This window comes from Neofelis nebulosa, chromosome X, assembly GCF_028018385.1.
Source record: "Neofelis nebulosa isolate mNeoNeb1 chromosome X, mNeoNeb1.pri, whole genome shotgun sequence".
Classification (NCBI taxonomy): Eukaryota; Metazoa; Chordata; class Mammalia; order Carnivora; family Felidae; genus Neofelis; species Neofelis nebulosa.
In genome coordinates, this window is record NC_080800.1 from 61,180,899 (window position 1) to 61,204,621 (window position 23,723).

A 23,723-nucleotide genomic window follows, 5' to 3' on the forward strand; every position below is an offset into this window, starting at 1 on the left:
AATCTGCAGAGTGGCAGAAGGATCTCTGTAGTTGGAGGGAGACAGCTTGCCAGGTGCTTGGATCTGAACTGGGGAAGAGAAAAATGGTGATGCCATGGAGTGGAGGAAACCCTTCCCATGGAGAGACAAAAAGGAGAGAAAGAGGGGTTGAGAAAGTGCCATATCAAGTTAGCACAAGAGGAAAACTCTCTGGACCGAGGACTGGGGAGTGAGAAATACTGAGTGTGCCAGTTATTTTGTGCAAACAGCTTTTGGAGCTCAAACGCTGAGGTTGTAGAAGTTCACAACTTTCTCCAGAGCGCAGCAGTGGCACACACTCCTGGGGAGGAGGGAGTTGGCCCTGGCGCTCATAGAGTGGTGTAGAGGTCTCCAGGGTGCAGTGGGAGAGAGCATTCCCCTTCTTGGAGTACTTTTGGAAGAAGGTTTATTGCCCCCCCCCAAGAACAAAAGGCCATGCAGGTGCCAGCCAAAGGTCTTTCATCTGCAGGGTGGAAAGACTCTACTCTGGAGGAGGAGAGCAGATCTGTGCGGTGCCGGGTCCTTTAAGACTTTGGGTTTTGAATCCCAGCTGTGAGCTAAAGAAGAAACACAGGAGACTTGTGGGACAGGGCCAGCTGAGTGCTCTCACTATTCTTTGAGGGCTGCCTGAACAGCAGGGGATGCAAGATTCCCAGTCTGGGGATGAGAGATTTGGGGTGGTGCCATTTTCCACCCAACACCAGCACAGTGAGACTTGAGAGAGCAACACAATGGCCCCTGGTGGAGGTGGGACCAGCTTGCACCAAACCCCACCGCCCTGTGCCTAGCAACTGCTTATTTACTGGGGCAAGACTGACTCTAAGCCAACATAATGAGCCTCTCTTCCAGAAGACCAGCATAGGCAGCATGCCCCATGCACCAAGTGCACTGAAAATCGAGTGCTTCAAAATGACACCTACAGTACTTTCTTTTTTTCCTTTTTCTTCTATTCTATTGAATTCAAGCTCATAGTTCCTTGTTTGTTTGTTTTCCTATTTCCTTTTTTTTGAATCAGGCTTTTTTATTCTTTTTTCTTTCTTTTTTCTTTTCTCCTGCTTTTTACCCTGTTTGTTTTTCCTTTTTAATTTCTTTGGAATCAGCCTTATAGTTCTTTGATTCTCTGTTTTGTTTTTTTCATTGTACCCTTTCCTTTTCTCTTTAGTTGGGATCAGGCTTTTTTGTCCCTTTTTCCCAGAGTTAGTTCAACAAACAAATCAAAGCACACTGAGTTAAAGGTCCAAACATTCCACCACTGCAAGCAAGGAGGAGCTCGGCAGAAGACTAACCAGAGGAAAAGAGCAGCCAAAACACAACAGCAGAGTGCATACAGCATACACCAGAAACACTTCCTGAAGTGCCAGCCCCTGGACAATGTGTGACCCCTTAATATAGCATTCTTCTCCAGTGCAGGAAATGTAACAACTTTTAAAACACACAAAATAGAGAAACTTAGCCAAAATGACAAGACAGAGGAATTCTCCCCAAAAGAAAGGTCAAGAACAAATCATAGCCAGGGTCTTTTTCAAAAGAGATAAAAGCAATATATCTGAACAAAAATTTAGAACAACAGTCATAAGATTGCTAGCTGGGCTTGAGAAAAGCATAGAAAACACCAGAGAAACCCTTGCTGCAGAGATCAAAGAACTCAAAACTAGTCTGGATGAAATAAAAAATGCTATAACTGAGATGCAAAAACAAACAAACAAACAAACAAACAAAAAAACCAAACTGGTTACAGTGAAATGAGGATTGAAGAAGCACAGGAGAGAATAGGTGAGATAGAAGATAAAATTATGGAAAATAACGAAGCTGAAAAAGGAGGGAAGAAATTATTATATCACGAGGGGAGATTTAGAGAACTAAGTGATACCATGAAATGAAACAATATCCGTATCATGGGAATCACAGAAGAAGAGTAGGAAACAGTGACATAAGGTTACTTGAACAAATTATAGCTGAGAACTTCCCTAATCTGGGGAAGGAAACAGGCATTGAAGTCCAAGAAGCACAGAGAACTCCCCTCAAAATCAACAAAAACAAGTCAACACCATGACATATCATAGTGAAACTTGCAACATACAAAGATAAAGACAGAATTCTGAAAGCAGCTAAGGACAAAAGGTCCTTAAACTACAAGGGTAGACACATAAGGTTAGAAGCAGACTTGTTCACTGAAACATGACAGGCCAGAACAGAGTGGCAGGAAATATTCAATATGCTGAATGGGAAAAAAATATGCAGCTAAGATTTCTTTATCCAGCAACACTGTCATTCAGGATAGAAGGAGAGATAAAGAGTTTCCCAGACAAACAAAACCTAAAGGAAATCATGACCACTATGCCCGGCCTGCAAGAAGTTTTAAGGGGGACTCTTTGAAGAAAAAAAAAAGGAACAAGGCAACAAAGACTATGAAAAAACAAAGAACATTACCAGAAACACCACCTCCAGAGGTAACAAAATGACACTAAATTCATATCTTTCAATAATCACTCTGAATATAAATGGACTGAATGCTCCAATAAAAACACATAGGGTATCAAAATGGATAAAACACAAGATCCATCTATGTGTTGCCTACAAAAGATTCATTTTAGACTTAAAGACACCTGAAGATTGAAAATGAGGGAATGGAGAATTATCTATCATGTGAATGGAGTTCAAATAAAGCCAGAGTAGACATAATTACATCAGACATGAAGATTTTAATACAAAGACTGTAACAAGAGATGAAGAACAATATTATATCATAATTAAGGGGTCTATCCATCAAGAAGATCTAACAATTGTAAATATTTATGCTCTGAACTTGAGAGCCCCCAAAATATAAATCAATTAATAAGAAACATAAAGAAATTCATTGATGATACCATGATATCCGGACACTTTATACCTGACTGACAGCAATGGACAGATAATTTAAACAGAAAATCAACAAGGAAACAATGGCTTTGAATGACACACTGGATGAGATGGAATTAACAGATATATTCACAACATTTTATCCCAGAGCAGCAGAATACACATTCTTCTTGAGTGAACATGGAACATTCTCCAGTATAGATCACATACTGGGTTGTAAATAAGCCCTTAACAGATACAAAAAGATTAAGATCATACCATGCATATTTTCAGAACACAACACTATGGTTCCATCAGATTTGGGTTTTTAAATAACCATGATTAATACGTTAAGATTTCCAATGGAAACAGTGAAAAAAATTCAAGAACAGATGAGAAATGTAAGCAGAGGGATGGAAACTCTAAATGAGAATCAAAAGGGAGAGGGGCCAACATGGCGGAGAAGTAGGGGGAACCCATACTTCCCGCATCTCTCAAACAAAGAAGTGTAGAAGCCAAAGGACTTTGAACACCAGAACCTGGGAGGAAAAGAGACTGAATCTACTAGGAAGAAAATGGGAAAGCTGGAAAAAAGATAAGTGGGTAACTACGAACTAGGGGAGATAAAAAAAGGCCACAAGGGCACAGAAGGGAGGGACCCCCTTCTGCGGAGAGACAAAGGGAAGAGAAAGAGGGTCTAGGGAAGTGCAGGACTATATCTGGACAGGAGAAAGACCTCAGACTGATACTGAGAGGGATCCGATCTCTAACTGTGGGGCTTTCTTCGGACTGGAGCTGGCTCCCTGTTTGTGCACCTGGGGAGGAGGGGAGCCAGCCCTGGGTGCAGTGGTAGGTCAGGGGCTCAGTCTGCAGCTGGAGAAAGTGGTTCCCTCCCTGGAGGCCTGCACGATAGTACAGAACCTTCCTGCGTCCGCCATCCCCGGTGCAGTGGCTGGGCCAAGGACAAAGTCTGCAGTAGGAAAAGGTGGCCGTTTCCCTAGAGTGCTGTGGAAAAGACAAAGGCTACCTGCATCTGCCACCCTGGGGGCTCTTGGTGAGGGCTGCAGCTCAGTCCCCAGTAGGAGAAAGCATTCCTCCCTGAAGTACTGTGGCACAGACAAAGCCAGCTGGGACCACATATCTCCACACTGAGAAGCTCTTCCCCAGGGCAAGAGCACATGGACCAGGACTTTTAATCCTAGCCAAGTGCAGGGTCAGGGGAGTTGGTGGAGAGAGGACATCACCCATCTGCGCCCCTGGGCACAAAGAAAGAAACTGATCCCATTCACAATTGCACCAAGAAGCATAAAATACCTAGGAATAAACCTAACCAAAAATGTAAAAGATCTTTATGCTGAAAACTATAGAAAGCTTATGAAGGAAATTGACAAAGATATAAAGAAATGGAAAAACATTCCGTGCTCATGGATTGGAAGAATAAATATTGTTAAAATGTCAATACTACCCGAAGCTATCTACACATTCAATGCAATCCCAATCAAAATTGCACCAGCATTTTCTCGAAGCTAGAACAAGCAATCCTAAAATTTGTATGGAACCACAAAAGACCCCAAATAGCCAAAGTAATATTGAAGAAGACCAAAGCGGGAGGCATCACAATCCCAGACTTTAGCCTCTACTACAAATCTGTAATCACCAAGACAGCATGGTATTGGCACAAAAACAGACACATAAACCAGTGGAATAGAATAGAGACTCCAGAATTGGACCCACAAAAGTATGGCCAACTAATCTTTGACAAAGTAGGAAAGCATATCGAATGGAAAAAAAAAAACAGTCTTTTAACAAATGCTCCTGGGAGAACTGGACCGCAACATGCAGAAGAATGAAACTAGACCACTTTCTTACACCATTCACAAAAATAAACTCAAAATGGATAAAGAACCTGAATGTGAGACAGGAAACTATCAAAACCCTAGAGGAGAAATCAGGAAAAAACCTCTCTGACCTCAGCCTTAGCAATTTCTTACTTGACACATCTCCAAAGGCAAGGGAATTAAAAGCAAAAATGAACTACTGGGACCTCACGAAGATAAAAATCTCTGCACTGCAAAGGAAACATTCAACAAAACTAAAAGGCAACCGACGGAATGGGAAAAGATATTTGCAAATGACATATCAGATAAATGGCTAGTATACAAAATCTATAAATAACTCCCCAAATTCCACACCCAACAAAACAAATAATCCAGTGAGGAAATGGGCAGAAGACATGAATAGACACTTTTGCAAAGAAGACATCCAGATGGCCAATAGGCACATGAAAAGATGCTCAACATCACTCCTCATCAGAGAAATACAAATCAAAGCCACCTCATGCCGGTCAGAGTGGCTAAAATGAACAAATTAGGAGAGTATAGATGCTGAAGAGGATGTGGAGAAACGGGAACCCTCTTGTACTGTTGGTGGGAATGCAAACTGGTGCAGCCACTTTGGAAAACAGTGTGGAGGTTACTCAAAAAATTAAAAATAGGACTACCCTATGACCCAGCAATAGCACTGCTAGGAATTTCCCCAAGGGATACAGGAGTGCTGATGCATAGGGGCACTTGTACTCCAACGTTTATAGCAGCACTTTCAACAATAGCCAAATAATGGAAAGATCCTAAGTGTCCATCAGCTCACAAATGGATAAAGAAGATGTGGTTTATATACACAATGGAATACTACTTGGCAATGAGAAAGAATGAAATATGGCCTTTTGTATCAATGTGGATGGGACTGGAGAGTGTTATGCTAAGTGAAATAAGTCTTACAGAGAAAGACAGATACCATATGTTTTCACTCTTATATGGATCCTGAGAAACTCAACAGAAGACCGGGGAGGGGGGGAAGGGGGAAAAAAGTTACAGAGAGGGAGGGAGGCAAACCATAAGAGACTCTTAAGGACTGAGAACAAACTAAGGGTAGATGGGGGGTGGGGGTGAGCAGAAAGTGGGTGATGGTCAGGGAGGAGAGCACCTGTTGGGATGAGCACTGGATGTTGTTTGGAAATCAATTTGACAATAAATTTCATTAAAAAAAAGAATCAAAAGGAAATATGAAATTTTTTTTTAAAAAATCATGGTAAGAAAGTAAAAAAATGTTTTTGATGGGATCTTCAAGAGACTGGTCATAGGTGAGAAAGGAAGAGTGAGCTTCAAGATATGTCAATAGAAACTTCCTACACTGAAAAGCAAACAGAAAAAAAGAACTAGAAAACAAAAATGGGACAAAATATGCAAGAATTGTTGGACAATTATAAAAGATATTATATCCACATAATGAGAATTCTAGAATAAAAAAATAAAAGAGAAGAAATATTTGAAGTAATGTTATAGAACTTTCTTTTTTAAATTTTTTAATGTTTATTTATTTTTTGAGAGAGAGAGAGAGAGAGAGACCGAGCATGAGTGGGGGAGGGGCAGAGAGAGGGGAAGACACAGAATCTGGAACAGGCTCCAGGATCCAAGTTGTCAGCACAGAGCCTGACACAGGGCTTGAACCCATGAACCGTGATATCATGACCTGAACGTAAGGCGAATGCTAAACCAACTAAGCCACCCAGGTGCCCCTAGAACTTTCTGAATTTAATGACAGACACCAAACAGAATCTAGGATTCCCTGAGAATCCCAAGCAGAAAAAATACCCCCAAAATGCACACCAAGAATAGTACATTCAAAATGCAGAAAATCAAAGATGATTTTAAAAATCTTGAAAAAAGTCAGAGGGAAAAAACATCTTACATATAGAGAAACAAGGATAAGTATTACATCGGAACTTCTCTTTAAAAAAAATAAATAAAACAAGGAGGGTAGAGTGAAATACATAAATTGTTGAAAGAAAAAAAAAAAACACCCAAATCCACCAACCTAGAACTTTGTGTCTAGCAAAATAATCATTCAAAACTGAAGGATGAATAAAGATTTTGAACAAACAAAACTTGAGGGAATTGTCACCATTAAACCTGCCTTGCAACAAAACCTAGATATTCTCCAGAGAGAATAAATATATGTCAGTAACTTGTCCTATATAAAGAAAGGAGAGTGTTAGAGAAGGTTTAAACAAAGGTGAAATAAAATCATTTGTTTCTCTTATTCTTAATTGCTGTAACAGATAGCAGTTTGTTTAAAATAATAATAGCAACAATGTGTTGGGTGATCTTAGTTTACAGATAAGTCAAATCAATGTCAGAAATGTAATAAAGGATAGGAAGAAGGAAGTGGAACACTAGTATACAGTACCTGAACTGCCTATAAAACAGTATAGTGTTATTTGAAGGTGAATCTAAATTAGTTATAAATGTATATTGTATACTCTAGGGCAACAACTAATTAAGAAAGAATTAGAATAGAAATTTGAAAAGAAAGAATATGGAATAACATAAAATATTCAATTAAAATCTGAGAAAATGAAAGATGAGTGGAAGACAAAATAAAAACAAAAAACAAGGAGGTACACATATGGTACATATTATTCTAGCCATACCAATATTCACTTTAAATATTAATTGTTTAAATACACTTAGTCTTATTGGGCTGGTATAACAAATATATCACAAACTGGGTGGATTATGAAAATCAAAAAATTTATTTTTTTAATGTTTATTTATTTATTTTGAGAGAGAGAGTTCAAACAGGGGAAGGGCAGGGAAAGAGGAAGAGACAAAACCTCAAGCTGGCTCAACACTATCAGCACAGAGCCTGACATGAGGCTTGAATTCACGAACCAGAACCAGAAGATCAGGACCTGAACTGAAATCAAGAGTCAGAGACTTAACTGACTGAGCCACCCAGGCACCCTGAAAAAATATTTTTTTCTTAAAGTTCTAGAGGCTGGAATTCTAAGATCATGGCACCAGCTGATTTGTGGTCTGGTGAGAGTCCACTTTTTGGTTCATAGGTGGATGCATTTTCACTGTAATTTCACATATTGGAAATGGCAAAGGAGTTTTCTCAGGCCACTTTTATGAGTACTAGTTCCACTAACAAGGACTGTATAATACCAATCAAAATCCCAGCAAGTTATTTTGTGGATATTGACAAGCTTATGCTAATGTTGATATGAAATGACAAAATTGCCAACACAATGCTGAAAAAGAACAGTTTCATAATTGATATTTTCCACCTTAAAATTTTTTTAATGTTTATTTTTATTTTTGAGAGGGAGAGAAAGAGAGAGAGAGCGCGCGCACTAGTGGGGGAAGGGCAGACAGAGAGGGAGACACAGAATCTGAAACAGGCTCCAGGTTCTGAGTTGTCAGCAGAAAGCCCAATGTGTAGCTCGAACTCGGAAATGGCGAGATCATGACCTAGGCCAAATTTGGATGCTCAACCAACTGAGCCACCCAAGCGCCCCGGTATTTTCCATCTTTAAAATTTAAAATAAAGCTACACATAGCAATTTATATAAAAAATAACATTGAGGTTTGGGTGGGGATTAAACAATCTGGAGAGTGCTTTGGGTAATATAGACATTTTAAGAATATTAAGGATTCCATTCTGTGAATACAAGATGTCTTTCCATTTGTTTGTGTCTTCTTTTTTTTCTTTCGGCAATGATTTATACTTTTCAGTATACAAATCTTTCTTCTCCTTGGTTAAATTTATTTCTAAGTATTTCATTCCTTTTGATACTATTTTAAATGAGATTTTTTAATTTCCTTTTTGGAAAGTTTCTTGTTAGCCTGTAGAAACATAACTGACTTTTGTATGCTGATTTTGCACTCTGCAACTTTGATGAATTTATTAGTTTTAGCAACTTTTTTTGTGGCTTTTAGGATTTTCTACATAAGAGCATGTCATCAGCAAACATATATCATTTTACTTCTTCCTTTCCAATTTATTTTTTAAGTTTACTTATTTGAGAGAGAAGGAGAAAGTGCAAGTGGGGGAAGGGCAGAGAGAGAGGGAGAATCTCAGGCAGATTCCACATGGTCAGTGCAGGGCCTGTTGGGGGCTTGAACTCACAAAACCCTGAGATCATGACCTGAGCCAAAATCAAGAGTCAGATGCTTTAGATACTTTTATATTTAGATACTTTAGATACTTTTCTTTCTTTTTCTTGTCTAATCGCTTGAGCTAGAAGTTCTGGTACTATGTTGAACAAGAATGATGAGAAAACGCATCCTTTCCTTGTCTCAGGGGGAAAAAAAAACTTCGTTTTTTTCCTGTTGAGCATGATGCTAGCTGTGCGCTTATAATATATGGCCTTTATTACATTGAGAAATGTTCCCTCTAATATACTCTTGAGAGTTTTTATCATGAATCATTGCTGAATTTTGTCAAATGCTTTGTCTGCATCTGTTGAGATGATCATGTGAGTTATATACTTCATTTTGTTAATATGGTATACTATGCTAATTAATTTACATATGTTTAACCCTTCTTATATGCCAGATATAAATCCTACTTGACCATGGTGTGCAATTATTCTATTATGCTATTGAATTTTGTTTGCTAGTATTTTGTTGAGAATTTTTGCATCTATGCTCATCAGGGATACTGGTCTGATGTTTTATTTTCTTGGAATGTCTTTGCCTACCTTTGGTATCAGGGAAACGCTGGCCTTCTAAAATAAGTTTGGAAGTGTTCCTTCCTTTTCAATTTTTGAAACAGTTTGAGAAGAGTTAGCATTACTTGCTTTTTGACTTTTAACTTATATTTTTATTTGTTATAGCTGACACATAATGTTACATTAGTTTCAGGCATACAACATAGTGATTCAACATCTCTATATGTTATGCTATGCTCACCACATGTATAGCTACCATCTGTCACCTTACAACGCTATTACCATATCATTGACTATATTCTCTATGCTGTGCCTTTTATTCCTGTGATTTATTCATTATTTAATTGCTTGTTAGAATTCACCAGTGAAGCCATCTAATCATGGGCTTTTCTTTGTTGGGAGGTTTTTTATTTATGATTCACATAAAGCCACAAAAGACCCCAAATAGCCAAGGCAATTTTGAGCAAGAAGAAGAAAGATGGCAGCATCACACTTCCTGATTTCAAAGTATATTACAAAGCTACAGTAATAAAAACAGTATGTACTGGAACAAAAACAGACATATAGAGCAATGCAACAGAATAGACAGTCCAGAAATAAACCCACACATATACAGTCAATAGATCTTTGGCAAAGGAGCCAAAAATACACAGGGGGAAAAGACAGTCTCTTCAACAACATTGACAAACATTGACAAATGGGGTTGCATCCAACTAAAAAACTTCTGCACAGCAAAGGAAACAATCAACAGAGTAAAAATGCAACTTACTAAATGAAAGAAAATATTCACAAACCATACATCTGATAAGGTATTATATCCAAAATGCACATGGACTTATACAACTAAAAACATAGTAAAGCAGTAAGAGAAAAAATGAGGGACCAAAATGTATGACATACAGGAAACAACAGAAAGTGAAATCCAAGCCTTTTCCCTTATTTAAATAGATTAAATTCCTCAATAAAAGCATAGTTTGACAGAATGGATTAAAAAATATGATCCTACTCTATGCTGACTGTAAAGACTCTCTTTACATCTAAAGGTTTACTTAAGTTGAAAGTAAAAGAATGTAAAAAGATATTCCATGCAAATAGTAAGCAAAAGAGAGTAGCTGGGTAGCTACAGTAATAGCAGATAAAATAAACATTAATTCAAAAATGTTTTAACAGACAAAGATAGTATATATTAATAAAAGAATCAATCCACAAAGATAAAACAATTATACATACACCAAATATCAAAACTCATTTAAAAAATTTTTAATGTTTATTTTTGAGAGAGAGACAGAGAGACAGAGAGTGATGTTGATCTATCAGCACAGAGCCTGACACGGGGCTTGAACCCACGAACTGAGATCATGACCTGGGCTGAAGCTGGACGCTCAACTGACTGAGCCACCCAGGTGCCCCAAAACTCATTTTGTAGATAAATAGATATGGATATAGATATAGACATATATATGACATTGAAATAATTGATGAGAGAAATCGACAGTTCTTTTTTTTTTTTTTTTAATTTTTTTTTTTTTAATGTTTTTTATTTATTTTTGGGACAGACAGAGACAGAGCATGAACGGGGGAGGGGCAGAGAGAGAGGGAGACAGAATCGGAAACAGGCTCCAGGCTCCGAGCCATCAGCCCAGAGCCTGAAGCGGGGCTCGAACTCACAGACCGCGAGATCGTGACCTGGCTGAAGTCGGCCGCTTAACCGACTGCGCCACCCAGGCGCCCCAGAAATCGACAGTTCTATAATAATTGTAGGAATTTGTATTAAAGTCTTCCTTTCAATAATGAATAGTAACATCAGACAGAGATTAATAAAGAAATAGAGAACTTGAACAACATTATAAACCAATTGGATGTAACAAGAATATATACAACACTTTACCCAACAAGAGAAGAACACACTTTTTCTGATGTGCATATGGAACATTCTCTATTATTAAGAACACAAAACAAGTCTTAGTAAATTTAAAAAGAAATCACACAAACTATTTTCTCTTATCACAGTGGAATAAAACAGAAAAATCATGGGGCACCTGGGTGGCTCAGTTGGTTGAGCATCTGACTCTTGGTTTGGGTTCAGGTCATGATCTCATGGTTCATGGGTTCAAGCCCCATGTCAGGCCCTGCACTGACAGTACTGAGCCTTCTTGAGATCCTCTCTCTCCCTCTCTGCCCTTTCCCTGCTTGTGCTCTCTCTCTCAAAATAAGTAAAAAAAATCAACAGTATAAGGTAGAGGAAAATACTCAAATATGTGGATACTTTTTTAAAAATTAGTCAAAGAAGAAACTACAAGAGAAATTAGAAAATATCTTGAGACAAATAAAAATGAAAAGACAACATTCTAAAACATATGGGATGAATTAAAGTAGTTCTAAGAGAAAAAATTATTGCTTTAAAAGCTTATATTAAAAAAAGAAATACTTCAAATCAACAATTTATCATGACACCCAAAAGAACTAGAAAAATAACTAAAGCCAAAGCTAGCATAAGGAAGTAATAAAGATTAGATACGAGATCAATAAAATATTGAAGAGAAAAACAATAGAGAAAATCAACAAAACCAAAAGTTGGGACTTCAAAAAAATCAACAAAATTGACAAACCTTCAAGTAGACTGAATAAGGAAAAAAGAGACAATCCTCAAATTACTTAAATTAGAAATGAAAGCAGTGACTTTACTACCAGTGTTACAGGAATAGACAGGATTACGAGAGAGTTTTTTGAACAATTGTACATCAACAAATCAAATAATCTAACTGGACAAATTCTTAGAAGCACATACCTTACCAAGACTGAATCATAAAGTACTAGGCAATCTGTATAGACCCATAACTAGAAAGGAGATTGGATCAGTAACCAAAATCTTCCCAATAAAGAAAAGCCTAGAACTGGATGTCTTCACTGGTGAATTCTACCAAACATTTCAAGAAATAATACCAATCCTTCTCAAGCCCTTCTAAAATATTGAAGAGGAGGGAACACATCCTTATTTTATGAAGACAGCTTTATTCTGACATCAAAGACAAAGAACTACAAGACAAGAAAAATACAGACCATTACCCCTTATGAACATTGATGCAAAAATCCTCAACAAAGTACTAGCAAAATTAATTCAGCAACATGTTAAAAGAATTATATAGTATGACGAGTGGGATTTTTTCCTGAAATGCAAGAATGGTTGAACATATGAAAATCAATCAATGTAATACACCACATTAAAAGAATGAGGGGAAAAAAACACATGATCATCTCAATGCAGAAAAAGCATTTGACAAAATTCAACATGCTTTTATGTTAAAAACACTCAACAAGCTAGGAATAGAAGAAATTACTGAAATATATATTTAAGCTATAATGAAAAGCCCAGTGTGAACATCATACTCAATGGTAGGAGACTGAAACTTTTCCTCTAACATCGGGGACAAGATAAGGATGCCCACTTTACCACTTCAAGTCAACATATTATTGAAAGATTTATCCAGAACAATTAGTCAAGAAAATTAAATAAAATGCATTCAAGTTGGAAAAGAAATAAAATAATCTCTGTTCATAGATTACATGATCTTATATGTAAAAACCCTTAAAGATTCCACAATTTTTTTAGAATCAAATTCAGCAAAATTCCAGGACACAAAATCAATACACAAAACAGTTACATTTTCATGCATTAATAAATAATTTGAAAAGGAAATTAAGAAAATAATCCCATAATTCTATTTATGACATCAAAAACAAATAAAATATTTAAGAATAAATTTAACCAAAGATGTGAGAGATCTGTACAGTGTAAACCACAAAACATTGCTACAAGAATTAAAGACAGAAATAAATGGAAGGACATTCCATGTTCACAGATTGGAGGAATCAATATTGTTAAGATGTTAATACTACCCAAAGCAATCTACAGATTTAATGTAATTCCTATCAAAAACCCAACTACAATTTTGTAGAAATATAAAAACCCATCCTGAGTTCATATGTAATTTCAAGGGATCTTGAATAACTCAACAATCTTGAAAAGGAAGAACACTTTTGGAGGACTCATACTTCCTGATATCAAAATTTATTATGACGCTACAGTAATCAAAGCAGTGTGAAAATGGCACAAAATAGACATATAGATCAACAAAATAAAGAGCTCAAAAAATACACCTTTGCAAAAATGGTCAGTCTTTTTTTTTTTTTTTCACAAGTCTGCCGAAATCATTCAATTGGGAAAGGACAGTCTTCAACAAATGGTGCTGGAAAAACTGATGTCCACATGCAAAATAATAAAGTTGTACCCTTATCTTACATCATATATAAAAGTTAACACAAATGGATCAAATACCTAAGTGTAAAAGCTAAAATCATAAAACTCAGAAGAAAACATAAGGGAAAATCTCCATGGCATTAGCTTTGGCAATGATTTCTTGGCTATGATATCAAATGCACAGGCAACAGAAGAATATATAAATAAATTTTATTTCATCAAAATTTAAAACTTTTGTTCATCAAGGATGCCATCAATAGGGTTAAAAGGCAATCCATGCAATGAGGGAAAATATTTGCAAATCATAGATCTGGGATAAGGGATTAATACGCAGAATATACAAAGAACTTCTACAATTCAATAGCAAAACAACAACTCAAATCAAAAATGGGCAAAGGACTTAAATAGATATTCTTCAAAAGAAGAATACAAATGGCCATAAAGCATGTGAAAAAATTATCAACATCACTAATTTTAGGGAATTTCATATCAAAGCCACAATGAAATTCACACATTATAATGGCTATTATTTTTTAAAAGTACAGAAAATAACAAGTATTGGTGAGGATGTAGAGAAATAGAAACCCTCATGAAATGGTACAGCCACAATGGAATTGAGGGTATTCTACAAAGTACCTGACTGATTCTCCTCAAAACTGTCAAGATCATCAAGAAGAAAACACCTGCACATGAAACCTAACCAGGGTGACTTGTCTGCTAAAATATAACAAGATTTAAATAGGATCTAGTGTATTGTAACATAATACTAAAAACGTCCAGGATATAATCGAAAACCACTCATCATATCAAGAACCAGAAAATCACAACTTGAATGAATAAAAACAATCAACAGATGCCAATACCAACATGACTCAGATATGGTAATTATCTGATAAGTATTTGAAGCAGTTATTATTAAATGCTTCAACAAGCAATTATGAAGACTTTTGAAACAAATGAATAAGAAAATCTCAGCAAAGAAATAGAAGTTATAAAAAATAAACCAAATAGAAATAAAGTTGAAAAAATAAAATAAATAAACAAACACACTGGATGGGTTCAATAGCAAAATGCAGATGGGCAGGAAATAATCAGTGAACTTGAACACAAATAAATAGAATTGACCCTAAATGAACAACAGAAAGAAAATTGACTGAAAAAAAAAAATAAACAGAACCATGAAAGCTATAATAATAATAAAAGATCTAACATTCATGTCATCTAGGTTCCAGAAAAAAGGAGAAGGGTTGTGGAACTGACAAAATATTCAAGGAAATTAAAGCTGAAAATTTCCAACATCTGGCAAAAAGTATAATGCTACAGAGCTCGTGTAATTCTATGTGCTATTTTTGTACCTGCCTGTGAGTCTCTAATTATTTCAAATAAAAGGTTTAAAAAAGAGAAAATGACAAAAGAAAATGACCTAAAATCCTCTTGTTTGTTATTACCTCAGGGATATAAAGTTATAAAAGAGTAGCTATAATTTATTAAACCCTTATTATGTACCAAGCCCATCATATAATAATTTTTTCTTCATAACAATCCTAAGAAGTGATAATGATTATTATAATAATAACCACCTAATGTTTTAGGGCTTGCTATGTACCAGGCATTGTGCCAAGTGCTGGGCAGTCATATCACAATGAATTATCAAAACAATCTTATGACCTAGGCACTACTAATTATCTCCACTGTATAGATATGGAAACTGGTGACCCAGATCACATAATATACAAGTTCCACAATAGGAACAAGAACTGAGATTTTAAAATTGAGATTTAAAAAAGCAAAAAATTTAAATTAAACCTATGATTATGTGGGAAAGAATAGGTCACATTAGCAAAGCCTAAATTATAGAATACTTAAGAGAAAATGAGATTTAATTCCTGTAATAATTTTACATTGTTAACCTGCATTAGGAAGTTTTCTTAAAAAGCTTCAGCCCAGGGGCGCCTGGGTGGCGCAGTCGGTTAAGCGTCCAACTTTAGCCAGGTCACGATCTCACGGTCTGTGAGTTCGAGCCCCGCGTCAGGCTCTGGGCTGATGGCTCAGAGCCTGGATCCTGTTTCCGATTCTGTGTCTCCCTCTCTCTCTGTCCCTCCCCCGTTCATGCTCTGTCTCTCTCTGTTCCAAAAATAAATAAACGTTGAAAAAAAAAAAAAGCTTCAGCCCAGCTATTATGATATATTAAATCAATGAGGTAACATACCTAACAAAGAAATATGTTCATATCTATCCCTACACTAGTACCAAGCAGCTTTAATATGGGCAGAGGCATTTTGATATTAAGCAAACTTGCAATATCATTCATCATTCAGTTTCACCGAAGGCAGCATAGTGTGATGAAGAGCATGAGCAATGAGATTAAATATGAACTCCTGCACCACTAATTGAATGCTATTGACAAATTACAACGTCTGTATCTCAGATTTCTCATCTGAAAAATGGAGATAACCACCCTTATCCAAACTAGTGAGAACATAATTCTGAAATGTCCTAAAATGCCACGTGAATATAAAGTAAGAGTATGCAATTTAATACTTGACCATGAAGTGCAAATGCCTTAAATTGGCTAATATGGATCTTAGTAAGTATAAATACCTCCTCAATTCCTCTAAGCTGTAAAATAAAAAGTACCTTATCACAGGGAGAAAGGGAACTCATCACAAACCACTCAATCTTCCCTTATCCATAGGACTCCTGGCAAACTATAGGTGATATCTTGGGCAACAAAGATTTATGGTGGGAATTTCATTTCCACTTGTTACTGATATATTCCACATTAAAACATGCACATACAGGGGCACCTGGGTGGCTCAGTCAGTTAAGTGTCTGACTTCAGCTTAGGTCATGATCTCACGGTTTGTGAGTTTGAGCTCTGTGTTCGGGCTCTGTGTTGACAGCTCAGAGCCTGGAGCTGCTTCGGTTTCTGTGTCTCCCTCTCTCTGCCCCTCTCCCGCTCTCTCTCTCTCCCTCTCTCTCAAAAATAAATAAACATTTAAAAAACTTAAAAAAAACATGCACATACATGCAGAGATGCAAGTATGCACATACATAGACACAGTATCAATATTTATTTTCACCTTGATAGCTGATGTAGAAATACGAAATAAAGCACTCCATACTGGTTCCACCTGCTGTGAATCCTTCTGACCATGCGTTTCCTCTCACTCTGGATCATACAGATGTGTGTGTGTGTGTGTGTGTGTGTGTAACAGTCTGAGAACATGTTAAATGTGAATTACAAAGTGTAAAAATACAGCTGCTTTTCACCATTTTCATGAAGTTGCCTTGTGAAATTTTTATTTCAACACCAATCTGCTTGGAAAGCTTTTATTCTTATGTCAAGTGATACACTTGATTGGAATGCTGAACCTTTCATGTGAAGTTTAAATTAATACACAGATTCTGTACTTTACAGAAGCAGTGAATCACGAATAGATGATTAACGTATTACAGACTGATTTCGTCTTCCAAATACACCTACACTAGTATTGACATTGAAGTAGGTGTCAGAACCAGTAATACACCTTTTATATACACTACTTCTTGTATACATGTTTATACTTGTATTTATATACGCCTGACCCAAATCTGTCCTGGGGCCAAGGTGCCACTGCACTTCATCAACCAAAAGGTATCTATTCTGCAAGTATTTAAAACCAAAACCTCCCACATTATCCAATTCTGGGACTCTCCTCTTGTCATCCACTTAAGTTTCTCTTTCCCCCAGGCGGGGGTGAGAACAAATGCTAACCAAGCCAGGATTCTCCCACTACGCTGCCACCTATTTTTGCCCTCCCTACGAGTACCTTCGCTTTAGCAGACAAGTCGACCTTGACCTCATCGCGGAAGAACGCACCTCTACTTCCGATCTCCTCCAAAACCACTGACACCCGACCTGGGTATGCCTCCTCCAGAACTGCCTCTCTTCTTACCGGCCACAGGCACTAGTACACACACAATGTGGTTTCATAAAGCACCGGAGCCAGGAAGACGACTCACCCACTCCTTTTGACCAGCACGCGCGCACACACACTCACGCACGGACGCACGACCGTGCGCACAAAGGCCAAAGAGGATCCTTAAACACTAGTGGCCTCCATGATGATTCAGTCTGTCTCCCCTACCCCCACGTATTCTTGCACACGCCCTAATAGAGAAGTTTTACCAGGGCTAGGGTCCTTTATGACAAGTGACCATCCCGCACTAGCTTCCCTCCCACTTTACCCCATCCCACACGGGACGTCGCGCAAACACACAGAAACGCGCGCGCGCGCGCGCACACACACACACCGCCTGAAGAGCCAGAAGTGAGGTGAGTGCACCTGCAAAATGGAAGTAGTGATTACCCATTGGCTGCATGACATAGAGTTTTAATTGCCTTAAAACACCCTGAGAATAGGTCAACAAATGGATCATTCGAGTAGTTTTAAAAAAACAGGCAGAGATTGTTTACTTTTGGACATTCTTTTCTTTTTTGCTTTAAAACCCTGTATTATTCTGCAAAAAAAACAAAAACAAAAACAAAAACTCAGAGACAATATTTCAGAAATGTGTTCCATGTTAAACTTATTCTTTATTTTTAAAAGTATACTGCTTTAAAATAATCGCTACATGTTGCATACATACCTATGTGGTAACTAAAAAATAAAATTTGTTATGTACCTATGGATGATATATAATACCATCTGATTCTTATTTTATGTATTCTATTTTTCTCTGGTTTCCAAATATTTTAATATAATAATGCATCATTGGCCAGTGAACAAATGGCATGTGGTATTGAGTTTGGCATACACAGCTACAAAGATAATGAATGTACTCAGTGGTGAGGAAGTAACACCACAGTCACTATATTTTCCTCTTCATTAACCAGGCTTGACAGTACCTTGCCAGTCCTTAAGTACTGCTGCTAAATTTGCCACTTAGCCTTCCTTAATACTTGCAGAAATCCTGGAGATTTTGTTATTAAACTGCAAAGTATGTTCTTTCACTTTTTGTTAAATTAGAAACAAATTAGGGAGACAATTATTAATAATTCAATAAAAATTTATTGCACTCCTATTGTATACCAGTTTTTAGTATTTCACAGATAAAAACTTAGTAATAAAAATAATACAGATACACCTATACAGCACTCACTATGTGTCATACAGATTTCAAGCACTTCATATAAACCAATTAAATCTTCATAATAATCTGTGAGGTAGATGCACAAATTATTATTATACTTTTACAGATATGAAAACTAAGACACACAAAGTAGCTTGTACAAGGTCACCCAACTAATAAATTACAAAATTGGGATTTGAATTTAAGCAGCCTGGCTTCAAAGATGAATCACTCTGCTATATGGTATATAATACTAAATACTGTAACTTACACCATAAATTATTAGGTTCCCCCAAAATGGAATTTTATTGTATTTAGGCATTTCAGTATATTCCCTGGGAATACCAAAATTCTAACAAGGCCCAATAGCCACCTCAACAACCCTTTCAGGACTTTATAAATGATACATTTTTCAACAGAACAATTACAAAAAGAATTAAGGTAAAAATTCTATTCTTAGTCACACTTGGGCCCTACCTCCTAGTATAGGCCTCTCTGGTATATGGGCTGAAGCCTATGGCCTACCCTCAAAGCCTAAATTTCCTTTCCACTAGTCTAAACTTAAATCAAATGAACATCCATCCCAAGACAAGCTGAGAGTGATAACTGCCTCAAATTTCATCCCTGAGAAGGGGTGAAAGAGAAGGAAATATAAAAAAGCAGTCCCTGACATTAGGAACCTGGTCTGGTCCTCACAGCTAGGCCATGCTATTCTATTGGATAAAACATCTCATAGAATACCAACTTCAGACAAGGTTATGCTGGGACTGTACAAAAATGAGGCAAAGCCATCTAATTTTGTCTAAGCACAGACAAAAACAAGGTCACAAAACACCAAACATTACTACCTTTCTAAAATCAGTGGCTACAACCTCTTTACCAATTACAGCTTTATCCTTGTTCTAGTATCTCCCCCCTATAGAAGAGATTTATTGAACTACCAATCATTAAATTGTCCTACAATATAGAATAAACCCCCACTTCCATAGACCCTCCATCAAATCACACAACCAAAGCCCAAATTCTGCAATATGTTTTCTAACACTTACTTACTGATAACATACAATGGTTCCCCAGGATGTGTGTTCTCCTGGGGGAGATGATGGAGACTGTGGGTATGTTCAACTTGCTTACCTATGTTCAACTTGGGCATGTGCTTATTCAACTATGGGTATGTCCTTGATGGTCTTTGGCTGGACACCACTGACATGAGGGATAAAGCAAAGGGGCTGGCCTGCCCTTACAGAAAGCCCAGAAACAGCTTTACTGCTCTCTCTTCCGGAGGCAAGAGAAAGGGACAAGGAGAGACTTCAAGATGCCTGATCCTCCTCTGTAAAACAGCAGGAAAGATACACCCACGTTCCTGACTTTTTAATGCATAATAACAATAACAACGACTAAAAGGGTCCCAATCTTTATTTTGTGGAAGGGTTTGAAGGGGAGTTGGGAATTTAACAAACGTCAAGATTGAGGGTGGTGAAGACTATGAAAATGTTTACATTTATCAAGCATACATTGTATTTCCCAACTTAGGTTCCCCTATAATAGTAAGTTGTCTCTAGTTCTTTATACCCTGCCAACTATTGCAACCCCATAGAAAAGCAAGTGAGCATTTACTATTGACCCTGGGAAGAAGATATATTTAGAGGAGGATCCCATCCAGACAGGAAAAGGAAAGAAAAAGCCCATTATCTTCCTCCTCAGTTGATTGTAAAGATGAGGCAGAGGTAAAAAAAAAAAAAAAAAAATCAGTGTTATAAACTTAACTCTCTTAGCTAAAATCCAAAGGAGGCATGTTCAATAATGGAGGAATAAGTCACAAGCAGAAGAGATTTTGTTCCACTTTCACCTTATACTTCTGTGGGATCACATCACAATCACCTGGGATGGAAGAGTGGATAGGCAGCAATAACGAGACACAGTACTTCTTAGCCACTCTCAGATCTCACACGGCTGGGAAAGGATTTAAAAATTCCCTGTTGTCCCAGAGGGATAGATGTGACCTTCACAGAGTCTGCCAAAATGGGAAGCTGATCCTCTGGGTTTCCACACGTGAAGAAGGCAATGCCAACTCTGGGACAATGTCAGCTCTCTAACCAACCACATCCCTTTTCCCTGGTCAGTGCAGCCCCCTCCCCACCAAAGTCATAAAACAATATAAGCCCCTGTACATCCAGATGACATTGTGGAAGGGTAGGTAAATCTGAAATATAGACTAACACACAGGAGCCTGTTATTTATGCAGTGTTTAAATTATAAATAGCAGTTAATTTCCTGGATTAAAACTGAGACTTTTGTTTCTCTGCAAACTTGGGGTGTGGAGGTGCACTCAGAATTAAAATTACATTAGTTATAAAACCTAAGATAGTTTCTTTGCACATCTAAGTATAGTGTTAGTAAATCTGCATGCATATTTAAACACATTGAAAAATAATAGAAAATAAATCAAGACATTAACAGTGCTTACCTTTAGGGAGTGAGTATATGGATTTTGGTTTAATCAATGTATTGTTTAGTATTTCCTAAATGTTTTCCAATAAGCATAACACTTTTATAATGAGAAAAAAAGATAAGTTGTAGAACAGGAAACACACTGAAATTTTTATTTATTTTATTTCGCAGTGAAAGAACATGAAAAAAACTTTTCAAAATGTTCATGTGATTACTTCCAATGAATGATTAAGTGTACTATAGGAAGAGAAATTACACACTGTAATTACAGTTTACATAATTACACAGAACAACATGTGGCAATCTTTTGAAAGCACTGTGATTAACACTTCACTGATAAACAATAACCTCAATATAACTAAGTTTCATTATTTATCATGGTCAAATAAAATACAAGAGCCTATGGATAAGCTGTTACTAACAATAAATGTAGCTTTACCTGAAAATTTTAACCATATGCAGGCTTCTTAAGCATTCAAGTTTTAAATTCTACTGTATTTTGTTGCAAAATGAAGCAGGTACAAGAGAATAAACCCACTAGATAAAGGACTAAGAAAACACACACACACACAAACAGCTTCAAAAAGCCTTGGGTTGGTTCTCCAAGATTTTCTTTCCAAACAAATGTTGGTCTCATTTAGCAGTTCTGATAATATTCACAGCCACAGATTAATAGCTATATGTTGAAAAGACTTTAGAAGGATTAAACTACACATTATATAGATATTTTAAACCATCTACCGCAGTTTATATTTCTTGAAAACATTCTACTACTAAAATGCAAGGTCACATTAATTAGTATTTAAATCTCTCTTATATTTCTGAAACCTATGTTTTAAATGACCCTACAAGAAAAAATTCAGAACACAAGGCTCTAATTAACTTCTTGCATCTTGAGTAACTAGATCTACAGCAGTTAATGTCAGGACCAAGTACACTTTGCTTTAGCGATCAACATCTTCTACTATTCCCTCAAGATTTTTGCAACAAGCTTTAACCTCCTCAATTGCAGCCATCCAATTATCATAAATAATTTTGTCATAAATTGCATCATTAACTTCCCTAACTACCCCCTCCTGCTGAGATTCAAGTGCATCACCTGAGAAAAACAACACTGATCTTGGTATTATGTAAGTACGTAAATTGTGACCAAGTAAAAAATCATCATTTCCATCCTTTCCATTTGAGTTGATTCCATGAGGAGTAAAGAAATTGAAGAACGAATCCTTGGGAAAATCTTCAGTTACAGTTCGGATTGTCCCCCAGATCCGGTGTTTCTGCTTCTTCCTGATGGTTTTCAAAGTGACATTCTTACCTTCATTCCAATCTATCTCACAGCCTATGCAATACTCAATTGCAGTTCCCCTATAGGGATGGGGATCATAATACGCCAGCCTTGACTTCAGCACATAAGTCTTTGTTAACAGCTCATTTTTGAAATATTCATTGGGCTTGAAGTGAAATTCTAGCGTGAAACTGAGAGGCTCGCCAGGATCTGAAAGTTTCACTTTAATATCTGTCAGGAGCTTCAGAATAGGCTCATCATATTTCTTAATCAAAGGAGTGAGTGTGTCAACATTTTTTAATACAGTCAGCCAAAAATTAGGAATTCCTTTAGGATCCTGTTCTTCTTTATTCTCTTCTCCGGTAGCCTCGATGTCGTCATCAGTATCCTCGTCATCGTCATCATCATCATCCTCCTCGACAGCATAATCATAATAATCTCCTTCACAACCATCATCCTCATCCATATACTCATGTACCAGACCCTCCTCATTACCATCCATTTCTTCCTCATCATACATCTCATCATCATAGTCCTCAGAGTCTGACTTATATTCACATTCCTCTTTTGTAGGTTCATAGATTGCATTTATGATCTGACGTCTTTTTTCCAATAACGGTTGATACATTTCAGCAAACTTCCTTTCAATGCCATGAAATTCCCTCAGAAATTTGGATTCCAGATTGGCCACTCTAGTTTGAAGTTTTTTGAGGGCTAACACACGGTACTTAACTTTCAAAGGCAGACTTTCAACAAAGTCTGTATCTAAAAGATAACCAATAAGTCCTTTTGGACGGTCTGTGTCTGAATCCTCATCAGTATCTTCATCTTTTACCCCGCCTTCCCCGGACCTAGCAGCAGCATCTTCACCTTTCTCCCCTTCTTCCCCAGGCCCTGCGGCGGCTTCCTCACCCTGCACTTTATCATTTCCAGGCCCAGCTGCGACATCTTCACTGCGCTCCAGTTGTTCCCCGGGTCCCTCCATCATTACCTTATTACCAGCCTCTTCTTGACTAGATTCTAACAGTTCCTTGTGGTCGGCTGACTAGGCCATTTTTCAAAGGACCGTACACGCTTAAGGTGGCTATCGCCAAGATAAAGAAGGAGACCTGACCTCCGCAGGGAAAGACTCACCGGAAAAGCAGAAGCAGCGGCGGCTGGGACAGAGGTGGAATGCGCAGTGGTGGCAGGCTGCAAGAGTAACGGTTGAGGCTGCTGCCGGGATGAAGGCTGTGCTGAGGCCG

At 37.3% G+C, this 23,723-nt stretch overlaps 1 protein-coding gene across 1 annotated transcript; it reads right to left on the reverse strand.

Annotated features, from left to right (window-relative positions):
- Positions 1–21,337: 21,337 nt before the first annotated feature.
- Positions 21,338–23,467, reverse strand: NAP1L2 (nucleosome assembly protein 1 like 2). Its single transcript, XM_058713133.1, has one exon. It carries the CDS (start codon positions 23,465–23,467, stop codon positions 22,139–22,141), a length of 1,329 nt encoding a protein of 442 aa, XP_058569116.1. The 3' UTR covers positions 21,338–22,138.
- Positions 23,468–23,723: the final 256 nt, after the last annotated feature.